We start from the raw sequence: 22,283 nt of genomic DNA, 5'->3' as shown, positions 1-22,283 counted from the left end.
GGACCCTTCAGTCCGCAGGCCAATGCTCTATCCACTGAGCCAAACCAGTTAGGACAGGGGGAGGACTTTTAGACTTGAGAGGCATAATTGTTGCAAATAAGAAAATCCTTATAAGGCACATGGTTTGGCCAACACTATAAAGGCCAGAGTAGAGGGGAGGGAAAGCCATTTTTAGGTAAAATAAACATTTGGTGATTGACACTCATCCCTACTACCACAGTGCATCCTCCCCTCCCACTTCTTTACTTGTCCAGCAAGTCATTTGGCTTTCATACTTGGTAAGTCAATTCAGGCTTTTCCTAAATTTGACTTGCAAATAGCCAACCTATTACCTAAGAATCTTACCCAACTCAGGGTTTTCCCCAAGGACTAAAATGAAATAGAATACATAATGTAAGTGCTTGACACAACACTGGGCAAAGGGTTCAAGAAACATTCACTATTATTATGGAGGTCTAGATGTTTTTTCTTTAAAAATAAACTTTTATTGATATCAGAGAGGAGGGAGAGAGATATAGAAACATCAGTGCTGAGACTCATTGATCGGCTACTTCCTGCATACCCCAACCCATGCCATGTGCCCTGACCAGGAAATTGAACTGTGACCTTTTGATTCATAGTTGACGCTCAACCACTGAGCCACGCCATCCGGGCTAGATGTTTTCTATAAAGCACCAGAATATACAAATGCTGTCAATGCATATTTACAGGGATTCTGATTTTGGCTTAGTAAACAGTATATCTGTAACAATCCCAAATGGAATGAAATTATGAGCCCGAATGTTCAAATAGAATGAGGACCATCCCTCAGAGGACATCCAAGAAGGAATTCATGCTCTAGGAATCTGACTTTTATGGTCTCTGTTCTTAGGACCCTATGACTACATGTATAGCATGATAAACTGTACTTTTAATTTACATTTTAAAAATGTGGCTGAAGCCCTAGTCGGTTTGGTTCAGTGAACAGAGCATTGGCCTGTGGACTAAAGGGTCCCAGGTTTGATTCTGGTCAAGGGCACATACCTCAGTTGTAGGCTCGATCCCCAGCCCTGGTCAGGGTGACTGAGGGAGGCAACCAATCCATGTGTCTCTCTCGCATTGATGTCCCCCCCCCCCCCCCCGCCACTTCCACTCTCTCTAAAAATCTATGGAAAAATATCCTCAGGTGAAATAAGTAAAATAAATAAAAATATAGCTAATCTCTGTGGATATGGAAAGATATACAAAATAGAATAGGTAGAGCCTGGTTGGCGTGGCTCAGTGGTTGAGCGTCAACCTATGAACCAGAAGGTCACAGTTCAATTCCAAGTCAGGGCACATACCCTGGTTGTGGGTCAATCCCTGGGTGTGGGATGTGCAGGAGGCAGCCGATCAATGATTCTCTCTCATCATTGTTGTTTTTCTCTCTCTCTCCGTCTTCCTTCCTCTCTGAAATCAATAAAAAAATAGGTAGAAAAAAAGCAATTATAAAACTATACAATGGGAGACCATTTTTTTTGGTTTGTTTTTTAAAGGATATACACATACATACTTAGAATGTTTCTGAAAGGGTATACAAGAAACTTAATTAGATAACCTTGGGGAATGGGGTGGGGCGCAAATGTTTACTCACACCAACCAAATGCATACTTTCCACTTTATATCCTCCTGTTCCATTCCCCCCTATCCTTACGAATAGCATCATTACCCTTATAAAAAAGACCTTCTGGTCTGAGCTTTGCTTTGCAAATACTGCCCAGGACAGCTTTATATATTTCCTCACATCTTCATTGCCAAGGCCCAAGAACTTGAATGAGACTACTGGACTCCCCAACCTACCCTCCCAATAACAAATGTATCTAATCTTGGAGGCTGCTTCAGGTCACCCTCTTTGTCCCTCATTTCCTGAGTTCTAGTGTTTTTTTCCCATGTGCATTCTGTGGGTGATCTCATCCAGCCCCATGGTTCCTGGATATATTGTCCCAACACTGACTCCCAAATTTCTACCTCCAGCCTAGACTCCCTTCCTGTACTGCAAACCTGTGCATGGCAAATGCCTTGTCAACAGCTCCTTTTGAATGTCAAGCAGACACCTAAACTTAACACACCCAAAGTTGAACTCATCCTCCCGTTAAACTTGCTCTACCCAGTCCTCCAAATCCCAGCTAATAGCACTTCCAGGCCTCTAGTTGCCAATCCACAACCTCAGAGTAAAAGCATTACTGGAAAGCAGGCTGACCTACAATGCCAGTTATCTAAAAATAAAAGAAGTCCTGGGTATTGGGATCTAAGATATCATTTAATCATTAAAATGTTTTCTGAAATATGTTTAAAATTAACTCATTTAAGTGTAGGACTTAGATTTTGACATTTTGTTTTGAACATAAGTCACCTTTTGCAAGCTAGGAAACAAAATCAAACTAAGGCAATCTAGTCCCCTAGGAATCCAGGCCAAATCTTGCAATCTTCAGAAGAAGGACATCATAATACAAGGTGCTAACAATGGGGTTATAAACTAACTAACAACCACTTATCTACATTTTTTCTTCGAAAACTGCCAAAAGTCTAGTCCTTAAAGGCATGACATACAGAACACCTTAATGTATAAAGAATAGAATTACCCAAATTATATGGTGCCCAACCTAATTGTGAGCCAGATCAGTGCTGGCCAAGGAATGGTGAGCAGAGAAAGTGTCTACATCTTGAAAACTTGCTCTGAGGTTTAAAATTCCTGATTGCTCTGAATAAGAAAGCAAGTAAAAAATATTTCAGATGCACCCACACTAATATTTGATTTTGCCAAGGTCTTCCACTTGAACAGGGGGTAAGATACTTACGTATTTTCAAAATAAATTACTTAGTAATAAGAAATTTGACATACTGCAGTCTTCCATTTACCACAAGAACAAACTGATAATAAAGACTATTTAAAAGAAATGCTCAACTCTAAAAAGGGTGGTGGCAGCAACACTTCCCACTACAGAATAGCCTCCCACTTTCTCCAATTTACATTGCTATTCCATGATACAGGTTCATGTGGAAAAACTTGTCAGCTTTTTGTCAGGGCCAGGAGATGAAATATAAAGCATGCCCTAATTAGCTAATTGTAAGCTCTTAGGATGGACCCATAAAACATGGCCATTGTTTTGTTAAGCATCTGCAACCTGTAGAATTCCTTAGCCCTAAGCTATAGTTTCTGCTCAGTATCTTAAAGCTGAGCTCAGTCCCATCTGACTCTGCCCCTCAGGGCTAAGGTAGGTGCTAGTCATCAAAGTCTGGAATGTCATCGTAGGAGTAACCCCGGTAGCCTTTGGATGCATAGTAAGCGATGCGCAGGTGGTAAAACCCTGGCAGGAACACCAGGATGCCAATGATCAGAACAGGAACGGCCCGATCTGCCCCCTGGTGGCAAAAGGAGGCAAACGCATTAGTACCACACAAGTTATAAAATTTCAAATAACACATGATGAGTCCAATCCATAGATCAGCATCTTATACTTTCCAGTGCATTTTCTTTGAATAGTATACTACCTAGCAAAGGTTTTACATCTTTTTTTCTCCTGATTACTAATTGCAGAAAAACTGTAAAATACAAAAAATTATAAAGAAAATAAATTATCCATGTTCATAAAATATTTTGGCTTATTTTCTTCTGCTCCTTCTTTAAAGTTTTTAGTTGTGAACACACCCTGTGCCTTGTTTTTGTCTCTGATAACAAGGTATTGCCAAAATATTACTAAAAGTTCTTCGTTGTGCAGTAGGGAGGTGAAGTAGTCAAAGGTACAAAATTCCAGTTATAAAATAAGTCCTGAGCATGGTGATTCCAGTTAAGAATGCTGTACTCTACTAGTGTATCTGAAAGTTGATGAGAGAGTAGATGTTAAAAGTTCTCATCACACACAAAAAATGTATAATTATGTGTGGTGATACATGTTAACTAGACTTATTGTGGTGATCTTTCACAATATATACAAATACTGAATAATTATATTATACACCTGGAACTAATATAATGGTTTTTAAAAAATATATTGGATTTAATAGAAAATATCACATTGTAAACAAGTCCACTGATTTATTAGGTAAAACAGAATGACAGCATGATCACATGTAAAAGGTAAAAACAAAATGCTGATACCCAATACAGCACTTAGAGGCCTGAGCCCGGCTCTGAAAGATCTTCACCAGAAATAGAGGCAGCAGCAGCTTGAAACAGGCACAAAGACAGCAGTAGGAAGCTTAAGAGAATATAAGGAAGGCAGAGCAATAGATGTATCTTGTGAACAGGGGTGAAGGACAAAGGGACAAAAGGGATCTATTTCCTGATGTTATGGAAACATCAGAGCAGGCCACATGAACCTGAGAGGGATAGAAGGGCCGGGTATTTTAGGTGGAAAAGGCAACTTTAGAGGCATTTGTATGTTGTCTTGGCACTCAGCTCCTAGGGAAGCAGAACATGTCCCTCGTGCTGTGACTTAAATAACTGAGCTGCTTGCCCCAGCCCCGATCACCTTGGCTGAATAGCTCATTGAAATCATGCCAGTGTCTGTTGCCCCAGTGGACCTTCCTCTTATTAATGAGTATGTAAAATGGGGGAGCCACAGTGAGGCCTTGGAACAAAACCACAGGGCTCTCTGGTGGGAAAAGGATTTCCGCCTTCCTCCCTGTGCTGCAGGTCCCTAAGGGAGAGGAGTTTAATGTTGCTGGATCCCTTGAGGCTCTGCTCTGAGCTTATCAGCAAAGCCTTCTCTTTAGCCCTCCCCTCCCAAATCCTCCCCAATAAGTCCTCAGAATTCATGGAAAGGCCAATTGAGAGAGAGAAAAAGAAAAAAAACCCCAAAAATGGAGGAAAGAAAGGGGCAGTTGTTGCCCCCAGGGCACTTGTTACCAGAGAGACTGCCTCCTTATGCTGATTTTAGATAGAGGGTTTGTTCCTTCTCAAATAAGCGGCAGGCCTGCTCAAGAGGGGCTCTTGAGCCTTTCCAGGGGTTTTGTCCAATATAAGCAGCCCCTATTCCCCCCAAATGAGAATCTACATGTAATGATAGAAATTCATGACAGGAGTGTTTTGTACATGTGAACAATGTCAAAGGCAGAACACAAAGCTAAAAATCCCTAGTCCAGGGGTTCTCAAAGTTTTTAAACAGGGGGCCAGTTCACTGTCCCTCAGACCGTTGGAGGGCCGGACTATAGTTTTAAAAAAAACTATGAACAAATTCCTATGCACACTGCACATATCTTATTTTGAAGTAAAAAAACAAAACGGCAAAAACACCCGCATGTGGCCCGCGGGCCGTAGTTTGAGGACGCCTGCCCTAGTCTGTGTGGAGCAGAAATCAAAATTATGGAAGATTTTTTTTTTCAGATTAAGAGTAAGGTTTCTCCCTCTCTCTCTTTTGTTGTTGTTGTTAATCCTCTCCAGAGGATATTTTTTTCCATTGATTTTTAGACAGAAGGAATGGAAGGAGGGAGGGAGGGAAGGAGGGAAACATCAGTTTGTTGTTCCACTTATTTATGCATTCAGTGGTTGATTTATTTTTTATTTTTTAAAATCTTTATTATTAAAAGGGTTATATAGATCCTCCTTTCTCCCCATAAACCTCTTCCAGCCCATTCCTGTCCCCCAACCAGGCCGTCACTACCACACTGTCTGTGTCCACAGGTTAAACATATATGCATACGTATTCATTGGTTGATTTCTTCCCACCCACCCTCCCCTGCCTTCCCTCTGAGGTTCAACAATCATTGGTTGATTTTTGTATGTACCCTGACTAGGGATGAAACCCACAACCTTGGTGTATTGGGACGATGCTCTAACCAACCCAGATACTCAGCCAGGGCTCTGAGTAAGAGTAAGTTACAAACAAGTCATTTCTCCTGCAGCTAAATTCCGTAAGTAGGCTCCATGCTGCAGAGCCAAAAACAGTAAGTTCACCCATTTATCTGGAGTAACCATACAATTCTGTCCTTCTAAAGACAATTTCCAGAAAGACCTGCCTGTCCCAATAGGTTTTTGACACTAGGATTAACACAGGCTGATAATCACTGTATGGTTTCTTTAAAAACTGGCTTTTCTGTTTCTTTCTCTTTGATACTGTACAAGGGGTCCACCAACATGTGGGATGGGAATCAAACCAGAACCTCCTGGTTCATAGGTCGACGCTCAACCACTGAGCCACCGGCTGGGCCAGGGATCAATCTTAATATCGACTAAAAATGAGGACAATCATTATGTGCCTCCTAAAGTAATGCTATATCAATGTTCTCAAAATGTAGTCCTTGGACCACCAGCATTTCCTGGGAACCTTTTGGAAATGCAAATTCTCACGCCCCACTCTAGACTTATGGAATTGAAATCTCTGGGAGTGGGAACAAGAAATCTGTGTTCTGGCACAAGAACAGACATAGATCAATGGAATAGAAGAGAGAACCCAGAAATCGACACAAACCACTATGCTCAATTAATATTTGACAAAGGAGGTATGCACATACAATGGAGTCAAGACAGTCTCTTCAATAAATGGTGCTGGGAAAATTGGACAGATACAGGGGAAAAAATGAAACTAGACCACCAACTTACACCATACACAAAAATAACCTCAAAATGGATCAAGGACTTAAACATAAGACGGGAAACCATAAAAATACTAGAGGAATCCACAGGCAGCGAAATCTCAGACGTATGCTGAAGCAAAAAAAATTAAAAAAGAAAAAATCTGTATTAACATATCCGCAAGGTAATTCAGATTGACACTGAAGTTTGAGAATCATATTCTTTCTAAAACTAAACTAAACTAAATCCAAATTGAAATTAAGTCCCTAGCCCTGGTAGAATAGCTCAGTTAGTTAGAGAGTCCAAGGTTATGGGTTCAATTCCCAGTCAGAGCACATACAAGAAGCAACCAATGAGCCTTAGCTGATTTGGTTCAGTGGATAGAGTGTTGGCCTGTGGACTGAAAGGTCCCAGGTTCGATTCCGGTCAAGGATATATGCCCAGGATGCGGACTCGATCCCCAGTAGGGGATGTGCAGGAGGCAGCCAATCAATGATTTTCTCTCATCATTGATGTTTCTATCTCTCTATCCCTCTCCCTTCCTCTCTGAAATTAAAAAAAAACACCACAACAACCAATGAATGCATAAATAAGTGGAACAACAAATTGATGTTTTTCTCTTCCTTCCTCTTTCCCTCTAAAGTTAATGAAAATTTAAAAATAATAAATATAAACCCCTAAATCTAACCATTTGCAAGAAATATGAGGAATAGAACAAGGTAAATGATAGTAAGACAACACTCCTAGATTTATGTAAAAACTGTTAGATACATACTGAAGATGCACACTTAAGAATTTATCAGCAAAATGTAAATCTGGTATTTGGTTTAATATACAGGAAAAAAAGTTAAGGGGGATAGATGAAACAAAATGTTTATTACTGTTGATGCTGAGTGGTGGACATATGGGGGTTCGGTATATTATTACATCTATTTCTGTTTTGTTTGAAATGTCTGTAATAAAAAGTGAAAAAAAAAATCCCAAACAAAACAAAAGCTATTACTGATTTTCTTAATATTATTATCGTTTTTTATAAAGTAGTCTTTATAAACCACACAAGGTAAATGGTATTTGTTGCATGTGGATCTCACTTCCACTTTCAATTTTTATAACGTGATTAAGAGACACTTTACTATACTCCTGGGATTTATACTGCATGCTGCAATAAAAGTGAACTGAAGGTGCAGTCCTGAGGTCAGGTGTTCAAACTTAGACTGCATACCAAGTAAACATCTGGTGGCCATATAATAGTTTTAAACAGCGAAGGACCTAGTTAGATATACTTTCTAATGAGATATACTCCTTAAAACCCATATACAGCCATTTTATTGTGACAGTGCTACTATTGCCAAGTCCAATGATAATGCCCAGTTTTAGTTTTTAGCTGTGTTCCTTCTGCAGAGCAATGTGACCATAATCCCTTCGCCTGGTTTGAAGAACAAACATGAATTATGGTCAATGCAAGTTCAGAACAACTTAGATGCTGTGTTTAAGTATCTGTGTACAGCCCAAGAACCAGCAAGCATCACTTCGGGTTTCTAAGGTATCGTACTGAAGCTCAACAGGGACTGCAACCAAATCCCAATATGAGAAGGCGCCGATTCATGAGCTAAGAGTCCTCACTTGGTTAGTGGCCCCAGACTTTCACAAGCCTTACTCTCTCCCCAAACAGACTAGAATGTCTATAGCACTGCAAAGCTGCAATAACAGCGTTCTCCTCCAGTTATAGCCTTTACCATTCAGGAGTCCTCGATGCCAGGCTTAGTTTTGCTGTCCCAAACTATGAGAGTGGGAAAAGTGCCCAACATCGCAGAAGAAAAATTTGCTGACCTGCCACCACCCACCTCAGAGGAACTGTGGGAGAAGTTTGTTGTTGCTCAAAGGAAGAAACACATTTTTTGTTATCAGAGAACAAAATCTTCATAAAACAAAATCCTTTTCTGCTTTATGCTGTGCTACTAGATTCAAATATAAAACAATAGAGCCCTGGCTCACATTTTAGAGGCCTCATGGCAAATTCCCACAAACCCTTCAGCTTACCCCTTTGCTGATATAGCCCGCCAGCAGGAGGGAGCCTATGATGATGAGAAAGGTGCCAATCAAAAACAGTACTGTAGCAAGCGCAATGGCCTTATATGGAATCTTAGGAGGGCTTTTCTTAAACTGGAAGAGAAACAAAACAAGACAAGAGCATTATGAAAATACCAGGGCTGATACTTTAAAGCAAGGAGGATAGTAAGAACCAATATGAATGCTTCATGTGTCTTGAAGTAAGCCCTACCACCCAGTGCAGCTCTGGGAGAGAAAGGAAAGGGATAGGCAGGAGATGAAGCTCTAATTACTGCTCTACCGGCAGTCCCAGCAGAATGTTATTCTTTCTAGTTCTAGTCTCATTCCACAGACCATAAAAAAACTACTTTCTTACAAAACAAAAGGTACTTTTTGGTTATTCATTGATTAGATATGTATTTATTAAGTGCTTGGTACATGGAAGGCTGATCTGATCTACAGGGATTCAAGAGTGAACATCTGGAGAAGTTGTGTTAAATAGTAAGTAAAACAGAGTATTTATTAAGCTTGTACCCGGGAGAAGTAAAGAAAGTAAGTGATTTCTGGCTTTTAGAGTTAAGTCAGCATACAGTCAAAGCTTTTTAGAAACAGCTTTTTCTAAAGCTTTAGTTGCCTGCCACCACCCACCTCAGAGGAACTGTGGGAGAAGTTGCCTGCCCCACGGAACAAGTAACCTGCCTTAACAAGTTCAATTCAAGGTTAAGATTCACAAACAAACTTCCTAAGGTTTGGTTCATGGCTATATCTGACCTAACTGGCTGGAAATTTCCCAGATATACTAAAAAAACCCCCCACAAAACAAAAAACCTTTCTCCTTTAAGTGCAGGTCCAAAGAGTACAAAGAATAATTGATTTGTTTATATTTAAAAGGATGGCTGCCTGCTACTTCTTCCTTGGCCCTCATTCCACCTAAAATACTCTCCTCTAAGGAGAAATGGGCAAAAGGAGATGCTACGCCATTAAGTATTTTATAAAAAATCATCAGGGTAGGGTACAAGCTTAATAAATACTGTTTTACTTACTGTTTGCCACCAAAAATACCTTTAATAAACGATCTCATGGCATCAGGAAAGAGGAAGGAATTCCACAATCTGCTGGCTTTAGCAGTTAGTTTCTCCCTTAAAAGATGAACTGGCTTTGACTAAAGTGTAAACAAACTGAAGACATAGCCCTTAAAATTTTTTTCTACTTAACAAAACACAGTCTGATTATTTTTCAGATAAACTAAATAAAATTTGCAATTGCTGGGCTTTGTCATTACAACTAAAAATTCTTAGGAAGGAACTGCATTTATATTGGTTTGAAACAGCTCTGCCAAGATCCCTCCTCTGCAGGCTATGGCTGAAAGGTGCTGGGTTTCTTTCTTGCTGCTCCCTCTAATCCCCAGGGACAGTTAGCAAAAACCTCTACCCGTCAGGTCTTCCTGCTAGCTCATCAGAAACAGAGCCAGCCAGTCTCATCAGCTCTCTTGTGCACTTACCTGAAGGTCAATGTAGCCATCATCTGTGCTGGAGAGTCTTGAGTATTTCACTTTACTACTGGGGATTCCAGTAGCCAGGTTGGTACGAGATGGCATCATAACACACTGACACAGCAACAGTCTGAAAACAAGGAAAACTGTTAATGTCTGCAAGCAACAATGGTGTTTAAAGCCCATAAATTCAGGCATCTCAGATGCAGTGATTTGGAGTTCTGGGCTGTGATGACATACTAGCAACTGGCAATTTAGGCTCCACTGCTCTTAGAACCTGACCTTCTTTTGACAAAATGAAAAAGAGCCTCGTTATATACCCACTCTGGTTTGTCCTCGTAGAATGAAAGTCAAGACAATGACCAAAAACCAGAACTCATATGTACCTTGCCACCAATGTTCCCCTGCCTCCTAATTTTTCCAAAGTCATACAGGGTGGAAGAGTAATGATTCAAGTCCAAGTCTACCTGAAGGTCAATGTAGCCATCATCTATCCTGGAGAATCTTGAGTACTTCACTTTACTACTGGGGATTCCAGTAGCCAGGATGGTATAAGGTAGCATCATTTGGACTTATGCAAAGTCCAAATTTTCAACCATTCTGCTATAGTATTGTTTGCCTCTTGTCTCTGCTTCAGAAAAAAGCAAGAGGCGCATATACTCAAGTGATTCTCCTATTTGCTAGGGAGGAAGAAGAGAGAGGGTGGGGAATAGAATACACTCATACCTACATTTTGCCTATTTCCCCCTGATGAATATCATGCTGTTAATGCAAAGAATTTGTAAAGCTTCTTGTAAATTTGGATAAGCTCCTGGCTATCAGTACTGTACCAGTGACTTCTGATTTGCCTGCCTCTCTGCCCCACTCAAGCAGTGAAAGTAGTGATTTCATTTTCCAGATTACTTCTATAATTACATTTTTAAAAAATCATGGCCATTTTGTCAGTTAAGAGATAGTAGATGAGAATTAAAAACAATGACATTGCCGAAACCGGTTTGGCTCAGTGGATAGAGCATCAGCCTGCAGACTGAAGGGTCCCAGGTTCGATTCCAGTCAAGGGCATGTACCTTGGTTGCGGGCACATCCCCAGTGGGGGGTGTGCAGGAGGCAGCTGATCGATGTTTCTCTCTCATCGATGTTTCTAACACTCTATCCCTCTCTCTTCCTCTCTGTAAAAAAATCAATAAAATATATTTAAAAACAAAACAAAACAATGACATTTAGGAACATTTGAGATATTGCTCCCCATCCTATGTAGTCAGTTTTAGTTCAAATAAACTGTTACAAAATTAAAAAAAAAAAAATAAAAAAAAAAAGACATTTGAGCCCTGGCCAGCATGGCTCAGTGGTTGGAGTGTCGGCCCAAGAACTGAAGGATCTCAGGTTCGATTCCCAGTCAAGGGCACATGCCTAGGTTGAAGGTTCCACCCCGCCCTGTTCCTGCCCCCCCCCCTCCCCCAGTGTGGGAGGCAATCAATCAATGTGTCTTTGTCCCATCTGTTTCTCTCTCTTCCCCTCTCCCTTCCACTCTCTATAGAGAATCAATGGAAAAAATATCCTCGGGTGAGGATTAGGAGAAAAAAAAAAGACATTTGAATTGAAAAACATTTGTATACTTTTCCTCCATAAAACCACTGTGATATATAAAAAAAGAAGTAAATCTATTTTGATCGTAAAGCTATTTCTTTTAAAAGAGAAAATTAAGGTAGTTCAATAAGGGTAACATAAACAAACAAACAAACAAGCAAAGCCTGGCCTTCCTCTGGTATGACACTTTACAAATAATCATTATAGTAACGGCAGTAAATAATTACTGGTTAGGTGGCAGGTGCTTTATATGTACTTAGTCCCAGGTATTAGTGAGGTATGTTAAATGGCCTCCATTCAACCTAAACTAAATAGCTTTATAAAGGAATTGGTGCTAAATGCTCATATCCCTTTTTATTAATTACATACTGCTGCAGATATCAAGTATTGAAAAAAAGAGTATGCTAACTTATATGCCACCCTAAAAGGTGTTAAATAACAAAATTCAACTAGTTTGAAGATCTAATTGGCTTTATTACGCAAGTGATGAAACAGGCGCATCCCATATAGCAGCTGGCAGGGAAGATTTTTACCTCAGAAAGAGGGGACTCAAAGTGCAGTGAGGTTAGCCAAAGCTGGTTTGGCTCAGTGGATAGAGCGTCGGCCTGCGGACTGAAAGGTCCCAGGTCCGATTCCGGTCAAGGGCATGTACCTTGGTTGCGGGCACATCCCCGGTGGGGGGTGTGCAGGAGGAAGCTGATCGATGTTTCTCTCTCATGGATGTTTCTAACTCTCTATCCCTCCCCTTCCTCTCTGTAAAAAAATCAATAAAATATATTAAAAAAAAAGTGCAGTGAGGTTAAGTTTTGGTTTGTTACTCCATTTGGCCTATTGTTGTTGATTTTATAAACAAATGGTTAAACTGAATCAAATACTAGGTTTATAACTGTTGCGATCCGATTACATGGACTATGTGGGGGTTTAGGAGGGCAGTTAATCATCTCTGATTTGTATTGGTCAAAGTTTATGTCCTCTGCCATTAACTACAGTGTTCATACAGCCGCAACGAAACAAAAAAGCGCAGGTCGGGAGGGAGAGGGGAGAGGAATAAGAATTCTAAGAGGGAAAAGGGAATACGGGAATGGATGTTTTCAAAGTTCCCAACAGGGTTTTTACCAGCTCCAACGCAACCCCTCAATCCCTCAGCCCCGCAATGTTGCAGCAATCGGCACAGTGCCTGGCACGCCGCGCCGGCACACACGGCTTTCCGGCCTGTCTCCGGACCTCGCCGGGAAGAGGAATAAGAACCCACACGAGTTTAGACCGAAAACAAACAAAGCCGGTTTCTGGACAGAGGCCAGCGGTGCGGGGGGCTCGGGGCTGGACTGCAGCGGGGAGCCGTCCCCGCGCCGCCGGGAGCCTGAAGGACCTCTCCCGCGCCCGCCCCGCCGGACGCACCCCTCACCGGAGCGCCGTGCCCAGTCGTCCGCGCGTCGACTGCCCGCTCGCCGTTGGAAACGGAGATGCTCATGACACGCCTCACCTAACCGCCGCCTGCCCCACCCCGCCCCGGATCAACGCCGGAAACCGCGCACAGGAAGGCGGCGCAACGGAAGTGGCATCACCGGGAGCGACGCCCTCAACCCGCTTTCCGGAAACACCTTTTCAGCCCTGCGCGAGGGCCAGCGGTCGGCAGGAGACGGGGCTTTCTCGGAGGCGCCTCGGCCTGGGCTTGCAGCCGGCCCCCTCCACGCCTGCCCGCCCGCCCGGCTCAGTCAGGCCCTGGACAAGCCAACTGTCTTTTCTGGCCCCTCAGGTAGAGGCGCCCCCTCCCCCCCAAGGGGCCGAAGCCGATCCTGTCCGACCTGAGCTGCTGGGCCAAGTGCCCAGGGCAGCCCCCCTTCCAAGGGGGCCAGTTGTAGTCTTTGCCAGTTATTACCTCACAGCTTCGCTCTTGAGTGGCCCCACTCTTGTACGTTTCCCTCTCCTAGGCCAGTGGTCGGCAAACTCATTAGTCAACAGAGCCAAATATCAACAGTACGATTGAAATTTGAGAGCCGAAAACCAACTTCTGCGCATGGGCCACGAAGTTTCAATCGCACTGTACGTGCCCACACCTGGTATTTTATGGAAGAGCCACACTCAAGGGTCCAAAGAGCCGCATGTGGCTCGCGAGCTGCAGTTTGCCGACCACTGTCCTAGGCCATCAGGCCTTGCCCAGGTGAGAGAGGTCTGCCCACAAGAAACATTTTGCCACACGTGAAGCTTTTAAGTGTCAGCTTTATTAAGGTATAATTTACATAAAAGTACAATGGGATGAGGGTTAACAAATTCAGTCTTGGGAACCATCCACCAGCTGTCTAGATAAAACATTTTCATCACTCCAAAAAACTCCATCAGGCCCCTTTGCTGCCAATCTCCTTCCGCCCAGGCACACATAAGATAATGGTTACCCACCGGATACAGTGAGTTCTAAAGTCCAATCACTAGAACGCAAGTCCAGGTACAACAAAGAAACCAGTTATTTAATCCAAACATAAAATATAATGGGGAAAAGGAATGTAATAAAACAGCCTTCAGTATGTAGGATGCCAATTTATGTATGACCTTGTAAGCACAATTACTGGGAATGTTTAAATAGCCTGTTTCACAACTGCTGGGCCTTTTCACTTTCTCGGTTGAACCCAACACCCATAAGAGATAAGCCATTTTCATCCTTTACGGGATAAGTCTCAAATAAAGCTATTTATACTCCTCGGGCCCTACCACAGATCTAGTAACTCTTATAAGTCTTGTAAAGTTCCCTAGGCTAAAGAAACACTGCCCTGTAACAATACTAGTCTTACAAACCGCCCTAACTTTGAGTACATTAAGTTTCTGAAAGTGTTAGTCTTTGCTTACAAAAAAGACAAACTAATGAAACATAGAATTTGTTCTATTCTCCCATTCATTTCTTGAGCTCAAGTGAGAATACAAAAATAAATTTGACAACTGAATCTTCACAAATATCTTGTTACCTACAGCATTTGGAGTACTTTTTACGGCTATATTCTAATGTATTTATATCTGGCTGCTCTAGATTGAAAAAATATATAACATTTACACAAAAAAGGCAGCACTAATTATAAATTCCCTAGGATACTTGCAACAGTCAAGGTTCAAATGAAGGCACTGTCCTGTGATATCTGAAATTCAAACTTTTATTTAAGTTGAAAACAATTATTAAAACTGCATTAATAGTCAAAACCCTTTGTTATAAAAATCCTAAAAACTATTTCTATATAAGGCAGAAGTAGTTCTAGGTTAATAAGACCAGATTTGACTCAAGACTATGCTTTAAATCGTAAAGAATGGAAAATAGGTTATTTACAGAAAACATTATCTACATATGTACTCAGGTACAAATTTGATGACAAAAGAGACTTTTAAAAGCATGTTGAAATCTCAGAAGCAGTTCTCAAAGAGCTTAGTTTTGTTTCTTTGGATTTTAAAACCGCCTAAGATCCTTCTTCATCCTCGATCTTGGGAGCCAGATAGTACTTTAAATGTCCCATATCAGCAATTTTATACTCTACAACTGAAAGAAGACAGGAACATAGGTTAATTACTGAGATGTACCACATACATACCTACAAAACAAGATTTAGCCCTTGCTGGTTTGGCTCAGTGGATAGCGTGTTGGCCTTCGGACCAAACAGTCCCTGGTTCAATTCCCAGTCAGGGCAGCACATGCCCTGGTTGTGGGCTTGATCCCCAGTGGGGGGGCGGGCAGGAGGCAGCCAATCAATGATTCTCTCTCATTGATGTTTCTATCTCTCTCCCTCTCTGAAGTCAATAAAAATATATTAAAAACAAGATTTAACAAATTATCTTACCAAGGGGTACATCTGCAGACATACTGAGTGTTACTGTAGGAGAGAGTGGGGTAGCTTTTGTAAAGAAGTTCAGATATCTCAGTGCAAAAGTTAGCTGGACTGGCTCATTCATCTCTATGGCAACCTAAGGGGAAAAAGCAAATGATTCATCATACTGAAAAAAATGTCAAGAAAGTTACAACATATTCATTAATAATATATATTTTAAAAAACTTATTACATAGGAGGGTGATATAAAACTAATTTAGAAAATAGGTTAATAAAGCAAAACAACCAACTATTTAGCTGTATATGAACCAAATCTCAGGTAACCAAATTAGGTAATAAGAGCATTTATTTATGGAAGTATCTCTAGAAAATAAACCAGCTAATAAATAAAGGAATGAAATATATTAATATATTACAACTCTGCTAAACATAATGACTTAATGAATCTAGACAATGACTATTTATAGGTGCTAAAAATCACAAAAAGGTATTCAGATACCCCATGACTCCCACCAGAAGTACACACCACCATCTATTAAGTATTCTTGATATCCTACCCCTAAAACAAAGAAACCCTGAATATCAAGCCTCAAGAGCTATAGCTACTAATTTATAGGAAATAGAAGGCAGAGGAACATATTAATTGACATAAGGAATGAAATTGGCAAAATCCAGACCCTGGGAAGCTCAATGACAAATGACCTAGTTTTTTCAACAAGTGAAATTGTAATGGAGAGGCAAAAACAAATTGGAAAACCAATGGATTGAAAACAACTGCAATGCAATGTTATGTACCTTCTTAAAATTTTGATTCAAGCAATTCTGACATGACCAAGGAAATAGGAACACCAAAAATTGCCTTAATATTGAATAATTTTCTTATAGTATGTGGTAAAGTTTAATGTAATATTAAACTTTAATATTACTTCAAGTAGTATTAAAATGTTTACAGATGAACTGTTAGAAAATTTTTAAAATCAAAGTTGGAAGGGGAGTGAAATGTAATTTAGGAGACAGATAAAGGTTGGAATTAGTCCTTACGGTTTTGCTATTTAATACTTTCAAAAAGTATTTAGACTGGCACCAGAGGAATGGTGACCTGAGACATTCCCCTTGAAGTTTAAACAATTTGAACAGCTGTAACTCAAAGGATTCCCTGCTCAATGAACAAACATACCCGAGATCCACATATTGAAACATCTAAAGAATCTTCCTGCTCATTATTAAAGAAACCATAACAGATATTACTACTACTAAATTCATGTTGCAGAGAGAATGTGAAGGTGCATTACCATGATGTGCATTGAAATTATGGTTATAAGCCTATCCAGGTTGTATATATAATATGTTCATTTAGTGTGGGAGTGTTTTTATATAGATTTAAGAATAAATGTGAGCCCTGGCTAGGCAGCTCATTTGGTTCCGATGTCCCCCTCCTTTAAAAAATCAATTAAAAAATAAATCTGAAAATAAATTAAAACCACCCTTTTATTTTCTTATGTATTGTCAGCTTTATTGTTGGACATTCAATATTAAAAATAGAGAAGTCTTTATTTAAACGGAGTTTACCTTCATTTAATCTGTGGGCTGACTGCTCAAGCAAGGTATAAGAAAATACCTAATCTTTACTATAAACTTACAATATGCCAGATACTGTGTTAAGCACTTTGAATGTTACACTTAATCCTAATAATCTCGAGATAAGGCCCTTTAATTGTTCTTAATTAACACAGTTAACTGATGTTCACAGGCTAGCAAGTTTTATTTTAGTACAATTACCAAATTTTAGTTTATAATACTCTAATAAAAAACAAACACCTGATTACAGGAAAACCTTATTTTAAGGATATTTAGGAAATAGTATGTTATTTTTTTGTTAAATGTGGATTACACAGGAGCTCCTAACAGCTAGATTTTTACCCCTAATTAGATCCTTCTGTTGAGGTATCCTGTGCTGAATTACTTGATAAAAGCAGAGTAAATACCTCCAGAAACCTAAAGGTTAGACACCTAGCGTCTCAATCCTATTCTTAACACATTAAGCGCCCAGTCAGTCACCGGTGACTGACACTATACTTTCCGTCCAGAAGACAAAACAGACTGGGCGCTTAACGTGTTAAGACTATGTGTGCGTTTGATACACCAACACATCGTTCAGTGATTTTATAAAGGAAACATTGAATTTGCATTCCCTGCTTACAAATTATATATTTGATGGCACTTATAAATCACTTGCAGATTTCAACAATATCTTCCACTTTTTACAAATTGTAAAAATGCAATTTTGTCTATTTTTCTCTCGAGTTTTCTCTAATTTTTAGTGCTTATCTTGCTATAGAGAATGTTTATCATGTCTCTCCTCCCCCTTTAATGTTAAAACTGAACCCCCAATGTTATGGTATTCAGAGGTGGGGCCTTCATGAATAGAATTATGTCCTTATAAGAGACCCCAGCCCAGCTGGTGTGGTTCAGTGGTTGAGCATGGACCTATGAAACAGGTGGTCATGGTTCAATTCCCAGTCAGGGCACACTTGCCTGGGGTTACAGGCTAGATCCCCAGTAGGAGGTGTGCAGGAGGAAGCCAATCAATGATTCTCATCATTGATGTTTCTACCTCTCTGAAATAGAGTAAAAAGAAAAGACCCTAGGAAGCTCCCTTGCCCCTTCCACCAGGTGAGAAGGCTGCGGTCTATGAATCAAGAAGCAGGTCCTCACCAAACACCAAATATGCCAGCTTCCCAGCCTCCAAAACTGTGGGAAATAAAATTTCATTGCTTATAAGCAATCAGGTTTATGGTATTTTGTTATAGCAGCCCAAACAGACTAACCCAATATTAAGCAGTGTTATAATTCTCTTCAAAGTATTTTTTCTGTTTATTTTAAAATTACTTACAGCTTCCTCTTCTTTATCGACATTACTTGTTTGTGACAACTTAATATTTCCATTTCCAAGTTCCCCACTGGCAGAGAATTTCACTCCATCTTTTGCACAGGAAATTACAACAGCATCTCCAATATGACTGAGATCTCGGCATATACGCGCAAATTCACCAGAAGGCATCTTTACTACACAGCTATACTCCTGTTCCTATAAAACAAAATGAAACAACAAAAAACCCTAAAGATCAATTACTGGGAATTAAAAGATTTGGTAGGTACCATCTCGTCCTGAAGAATCAGCATCTAAAGGAGAACTCATAATTACATTGAAACTTACTGACTTAAATCACTGCAACCACTCAAAAAAGAAATACAAATCTGAAACAAGTACGTTATAAGAATAATAATACTGAGAAAACAAAGTAGAGCTTAAACCTTTTAAGAGTAAAATCCAGGGAAGTAGAGCTTCCCCAAATCATCCATCCTTCAGGGCTAAATCAAGAAGACATTAGAGCCCGGCCTGCACGGCTTAGTGGCTGAACGTGGACCTATGAACCAGGAGGTCATAGTTCCATTCCAGGTCAAGGGCACATGCCTAGGTTGTGGGCTCAATCCCCAGGGTGGAGTATGCAGGAGGCAGCCGATCAAGGATTCTTTCTCATCATTGATATTTTTCTATTTCTCTTTCCTCCCCCGTCCTCTCTGAAATAAATAAAAATATATATTTTTAAAAAGAGGACATTAGACTATGGCATAAGAACAACGATGGTGCAAGTGTGACTACTGCTTTCTAGAGAAGAGAATTTTAGGACTTTCCAACACTACCTCTCTCCTTTAATGTTGATAAACTTAATCTAATAAACTTTTGCCCCTTGGTTCTAAAATCTAATCTTAATACTCACTCAGCAACAATGAAGTCAACCAATGATCCATTTTTTTAAGTGTACTGTAACTCCACTTTGGAACATGCACCAGCAGATATATAGTTGTTAGGAAGTAGGCTTTAAGTTATATTAACATATCTTAGGTAGCTATCATGTACAGTACACTCAATCAAACTGATACTCACTGGAATTCCAAGTTGTTCAACATCCAAATCCATTAACTTCATTTCATAGTCTGAAACCTTTTCTTGGTCTACCAAAAGAAAGCAAACATTATTGAAGAAAAGCATGTAAGCTTATAACTATAAAGTAAATCTTATTATAAGCCTCAAAAAACATTATTTTCAATTTCTCACAACTTTGAAAATACTGATGCTGCGTTTTAGTTTTCTTCAGGATAAATCAGTAGAAGAGTATAACCTACTTGGAGCTTCAAATACCAGTGCCAAGGTGTCCGCATTATCTTCAGCCCTTAGGGTAATGATGTCTTCATTGCCAGCACATTTTAGTATCTTGGACATGCTAGAACAGAGAAGACAGGATTTAAAATTGATGTATAAGAATAAGAAAAGGCCTCTTTTTCTTTGCTGCAGCCTTCCACAATTTATTAGAAACACCTGGTAATTAAAATCCAAGAATGTTAGCTCCTCTGATTCAAAGAGTCCCTCTGTTCAAACTGCAAGTTACTTGCATGGCTACATTTTTGTATAACCCTCCTCCTTGTTTTTACAACTCAGAGATAATTAATAGAAAGTCCTACCCCCACTCTTCAAACAAGCCACTGTTGAACTCTTCATAACTTTTGCTCTAAGAATGGTTTGCAGGCTTTGAAAAAATACTGATAAGACACCTCCCTAGGACATCTCCTGATTGTCTCCTAAATAACTAACTACAACCCCCTAAGTCTGCTCAATTTCAACCTCCAAACTCCCCTCCCTTTCTTGTCACCTAGCAACAGCAGCCATTACCCTTCAAAAGAACAGCTGCAGTTTATTTCTTGCCCTTGTATTGATTAGCAGTACACCCACCCTTTCCCTTCTGCAAAGTAAAATAAACTCTCTATACATATCTCTTCTTTTAGTTTCGAACTCTCACATCCCGCATCACCTGGCCAAAAGCCTAACAATCCACACCATGTTAAGATTGTTAAGAGTTTAAGCCATTAAACAAGGAGTTACCATTTTTAGCCATCAGGCTGAAGAATGGGCAAGTTAGGTAAATGTACTCCAGGATGACCTGTAAACCGGTCCAGCCACTTCGGAATGCAATCTGGCGGCCTGCCACCAGTAATTTCCCCTTTTGAATATAAATGAAAAAGTAGTATATTCTGAACTGCAAATCCTCTTAGTGGCTGAGTAAGTTATTGGACCACGACGACCATTAAAAACAATATGCTACTATTAAAAGACATGGCAGGCGTTAGAGACAAACCCCTCAGTCAGTGGAAGGGGGCCGTTCCCAACCTCGATTCTTGTCTTTTCATATAAATGAATTTATATGAGACCTTGACTGTGTTGTGAAAAGCCAATTTATTAATGCATGCAACCTTTATTGAAGAAGCAAAGCAGGCAAATACTTCTGGCTTATGAAGCGCAGATGGGCTCTCAGCTAATCTGAAGAGCGAGCCAGGTAGGGTATTTACCTTCCTGTCTATAGGTTTCAAAATTCCTTTGCTGGAATATTCTGGCATAGATGAATTCTCGAGGATCCTTTTTACTTTCTTGAGACCTTCTCAGAATTCATGAGAAGCACCTGGCAACTTTATCTTGCCAAACCTTGAGACTGCTGGCTTCTCTGCTTAGGGAATAAAACTGCCTTTTTTTCTCTTTCCCCCTTCCTTTCTGCATTCTCTCATTAGGGAGCTTTTTAACCATTTGCTCTCAAGTATCCTTGGCTGGTGAAGATAATGGCTTATTTACAAGCTGGCTGTAAAGTGCCCACACTGTTTGGCCTTGTTTTAACTTTCCCCCATTTTCCCTGCCCTAGAATCCTGCAACAGCATGTAGAATGGGTAGATATTTGTCATAAGGTTTTAAAACTTTAAACACGTATATATACTAGGTAGTGATCAACAAGTTGCAAGCCACTGCCCTGGAGAAATCTTTCAAGTTCAAGAGGGTGATCACTACAACTTTGTAATAAAAGACCAGAAATAAGCTATTGTCCCTAAGTAAGGAGACAAGTAGGGAACACTATAAAGCGGTTCAAGTCATCCACGACTGGGGCCGGGCTAGTCGTGGGGGATAAAAAGGAAACATATGTAATACTTTCAACACTAAAGCTCTTTAAAAAAATAAGTAAAATAAAGCCATCCATGACCATGGTTTCTCGGTCAAGGCCACCGGCACCTAATGACCAAAAGAGCTCTAGAAGAGTGTCTTCCTAGCAGCCCGGGGAAGCCCGTCATTTTCCCGCCACCGCCCGCTTTGTGACTATGGCGCGGAGAGAGCGAGTTCCCGCCTCGGCCAGCGCGGGCTTTCGGAACCGCGCGCTCCACTGGGTCCCGCCCCCAGGCACAGCAGGCCAATGCGAAGGCGGGATGGCCCACACCAGCCAATGAGGGCCCGCTCAGAGAAGCTCCCGCCAAGAGGGGGAGGGAAGGGGAGTGAGGGGACGAGGGCCCGGCTCCCCCGCCGCTCCCGGGCTCACCTGGTGAGGTTCACGCCCATGGCCAGGTTGCGGTCGCAGCGGTACGTGTCGAAGCCCTCGGAGCGCAGGGTGAGCTGCACCAAAGAGACGTGGGACGAGTCCATGCTCTGCAGGTTCACGCCGCTCGAGCTGATGTCCCAGCAGGCCTCATTGATGAGGTCCTTAAGCGCCTCCAGCACCTTCTTCAGGATGGAGCCCTGGACCAGGCGCGCTTCGAACATGGTGGCGGAGTCGCAACGACGCGGCTAGAGGCGAAGTGAAGGAGGAGGAGGAGGAGCCGGCCTAGGCTTGACAGAGCGAGCGGGCTACCGCAGCGGTGAGAGCCTGAGACCTAGGACGATCACCAGAACGCTCCGCTCGCAACCGTTTAATACCGCCGGGTCTGCGAGCGTGCAGTCCCCGCCCCT

At 41.1% G+C, this 22,283-nt stretch overlaps 2 protein-coding genes across 3 annotated transcripts; both read right to left on the bottom strand.

The window, feature by feature from the left end:
* Window positions 1–2,259: 2,259 nt before the first annotated feature.
* Window positions 2,260–13,164, bottom strand: TMEM230 (transmembrane protein 230). 2 transcript variants are annotated; one of them, XM_054723825.1, is made up of 4 exons: window positions 13,059–13,164; window positions 10,083–10,203; window positions 8,573–8,695; window positions 2,260–3,381 (listed from the first exon to the last, which is right to left on the bottom strand). In XM_054723825.1, exons 2-4 carry the CDS (start codon window positions 10,179–10,181, stop codon window positions 3,241–3,243), a joined length of 363 nt encoding a protein of 120 aa, XP_054579800.1. In that variant the 5' UTR covers window positions 10,182–10,203; window positions 13,059–13,164; the 3' UTR covers window positions 2,260–3,240. The 2 variants fall into 2 exon arrangements, with proteins under 2 accessions (XP_054579800.1, XP_054579799.1); XM_054723824.1 differs by having other exon boundaries at window positions 13,066–13,137.
* Window positions 13,165–13,860: 696 nt separating this feature from the next.
* Window positions 13,861–22,283, bottom strand: PCNA (proliferating cell nuclear antigen). Its single transcript, XM_008141065.3, has 6 exons — window positions 21,877–22,283; window positions 19,652–19,749; window positions 19,413–19,480; window positions 18,357–18,551; window positions 15,476–15,599; window positions 13,861–15,177 (listed from the first exon to the last, which is right to left on the bottom strand). The coding sequence occupies exons 1-6, from the start codon at window positions 22,095–22,097 to the stop codon at window positions 15,098–15,100; spliced, it is 786 nt and encodes a 261-aa protein (XP_008139287.1). The 5' UTR covers window positions 22,098–22,283; the 3' UTR covers window positions 13,861–15,097.

This window comes from Eptesicus fuscus, chromosome 12, assembly GCF_027574615.1.
Source record: "Eptesicus fuscus isolate TK198812 chromosome 12, DD_ASM_mEF_20220401, whole genome shotgun sequence".
Classification (NCBI taxonomy): domain Eukaryota; kingdom Metazoa; phylum Chordata; class Mammalia; order Chiroptera; family Vespertilionidae; genus Eptesicus; species Eptesicus fuscus.
The sequence above is the reverse complement of the archived record's forward strand: the minus strand, read 5'-3'. Positions and strand labels throughout refer to the sequence as shown.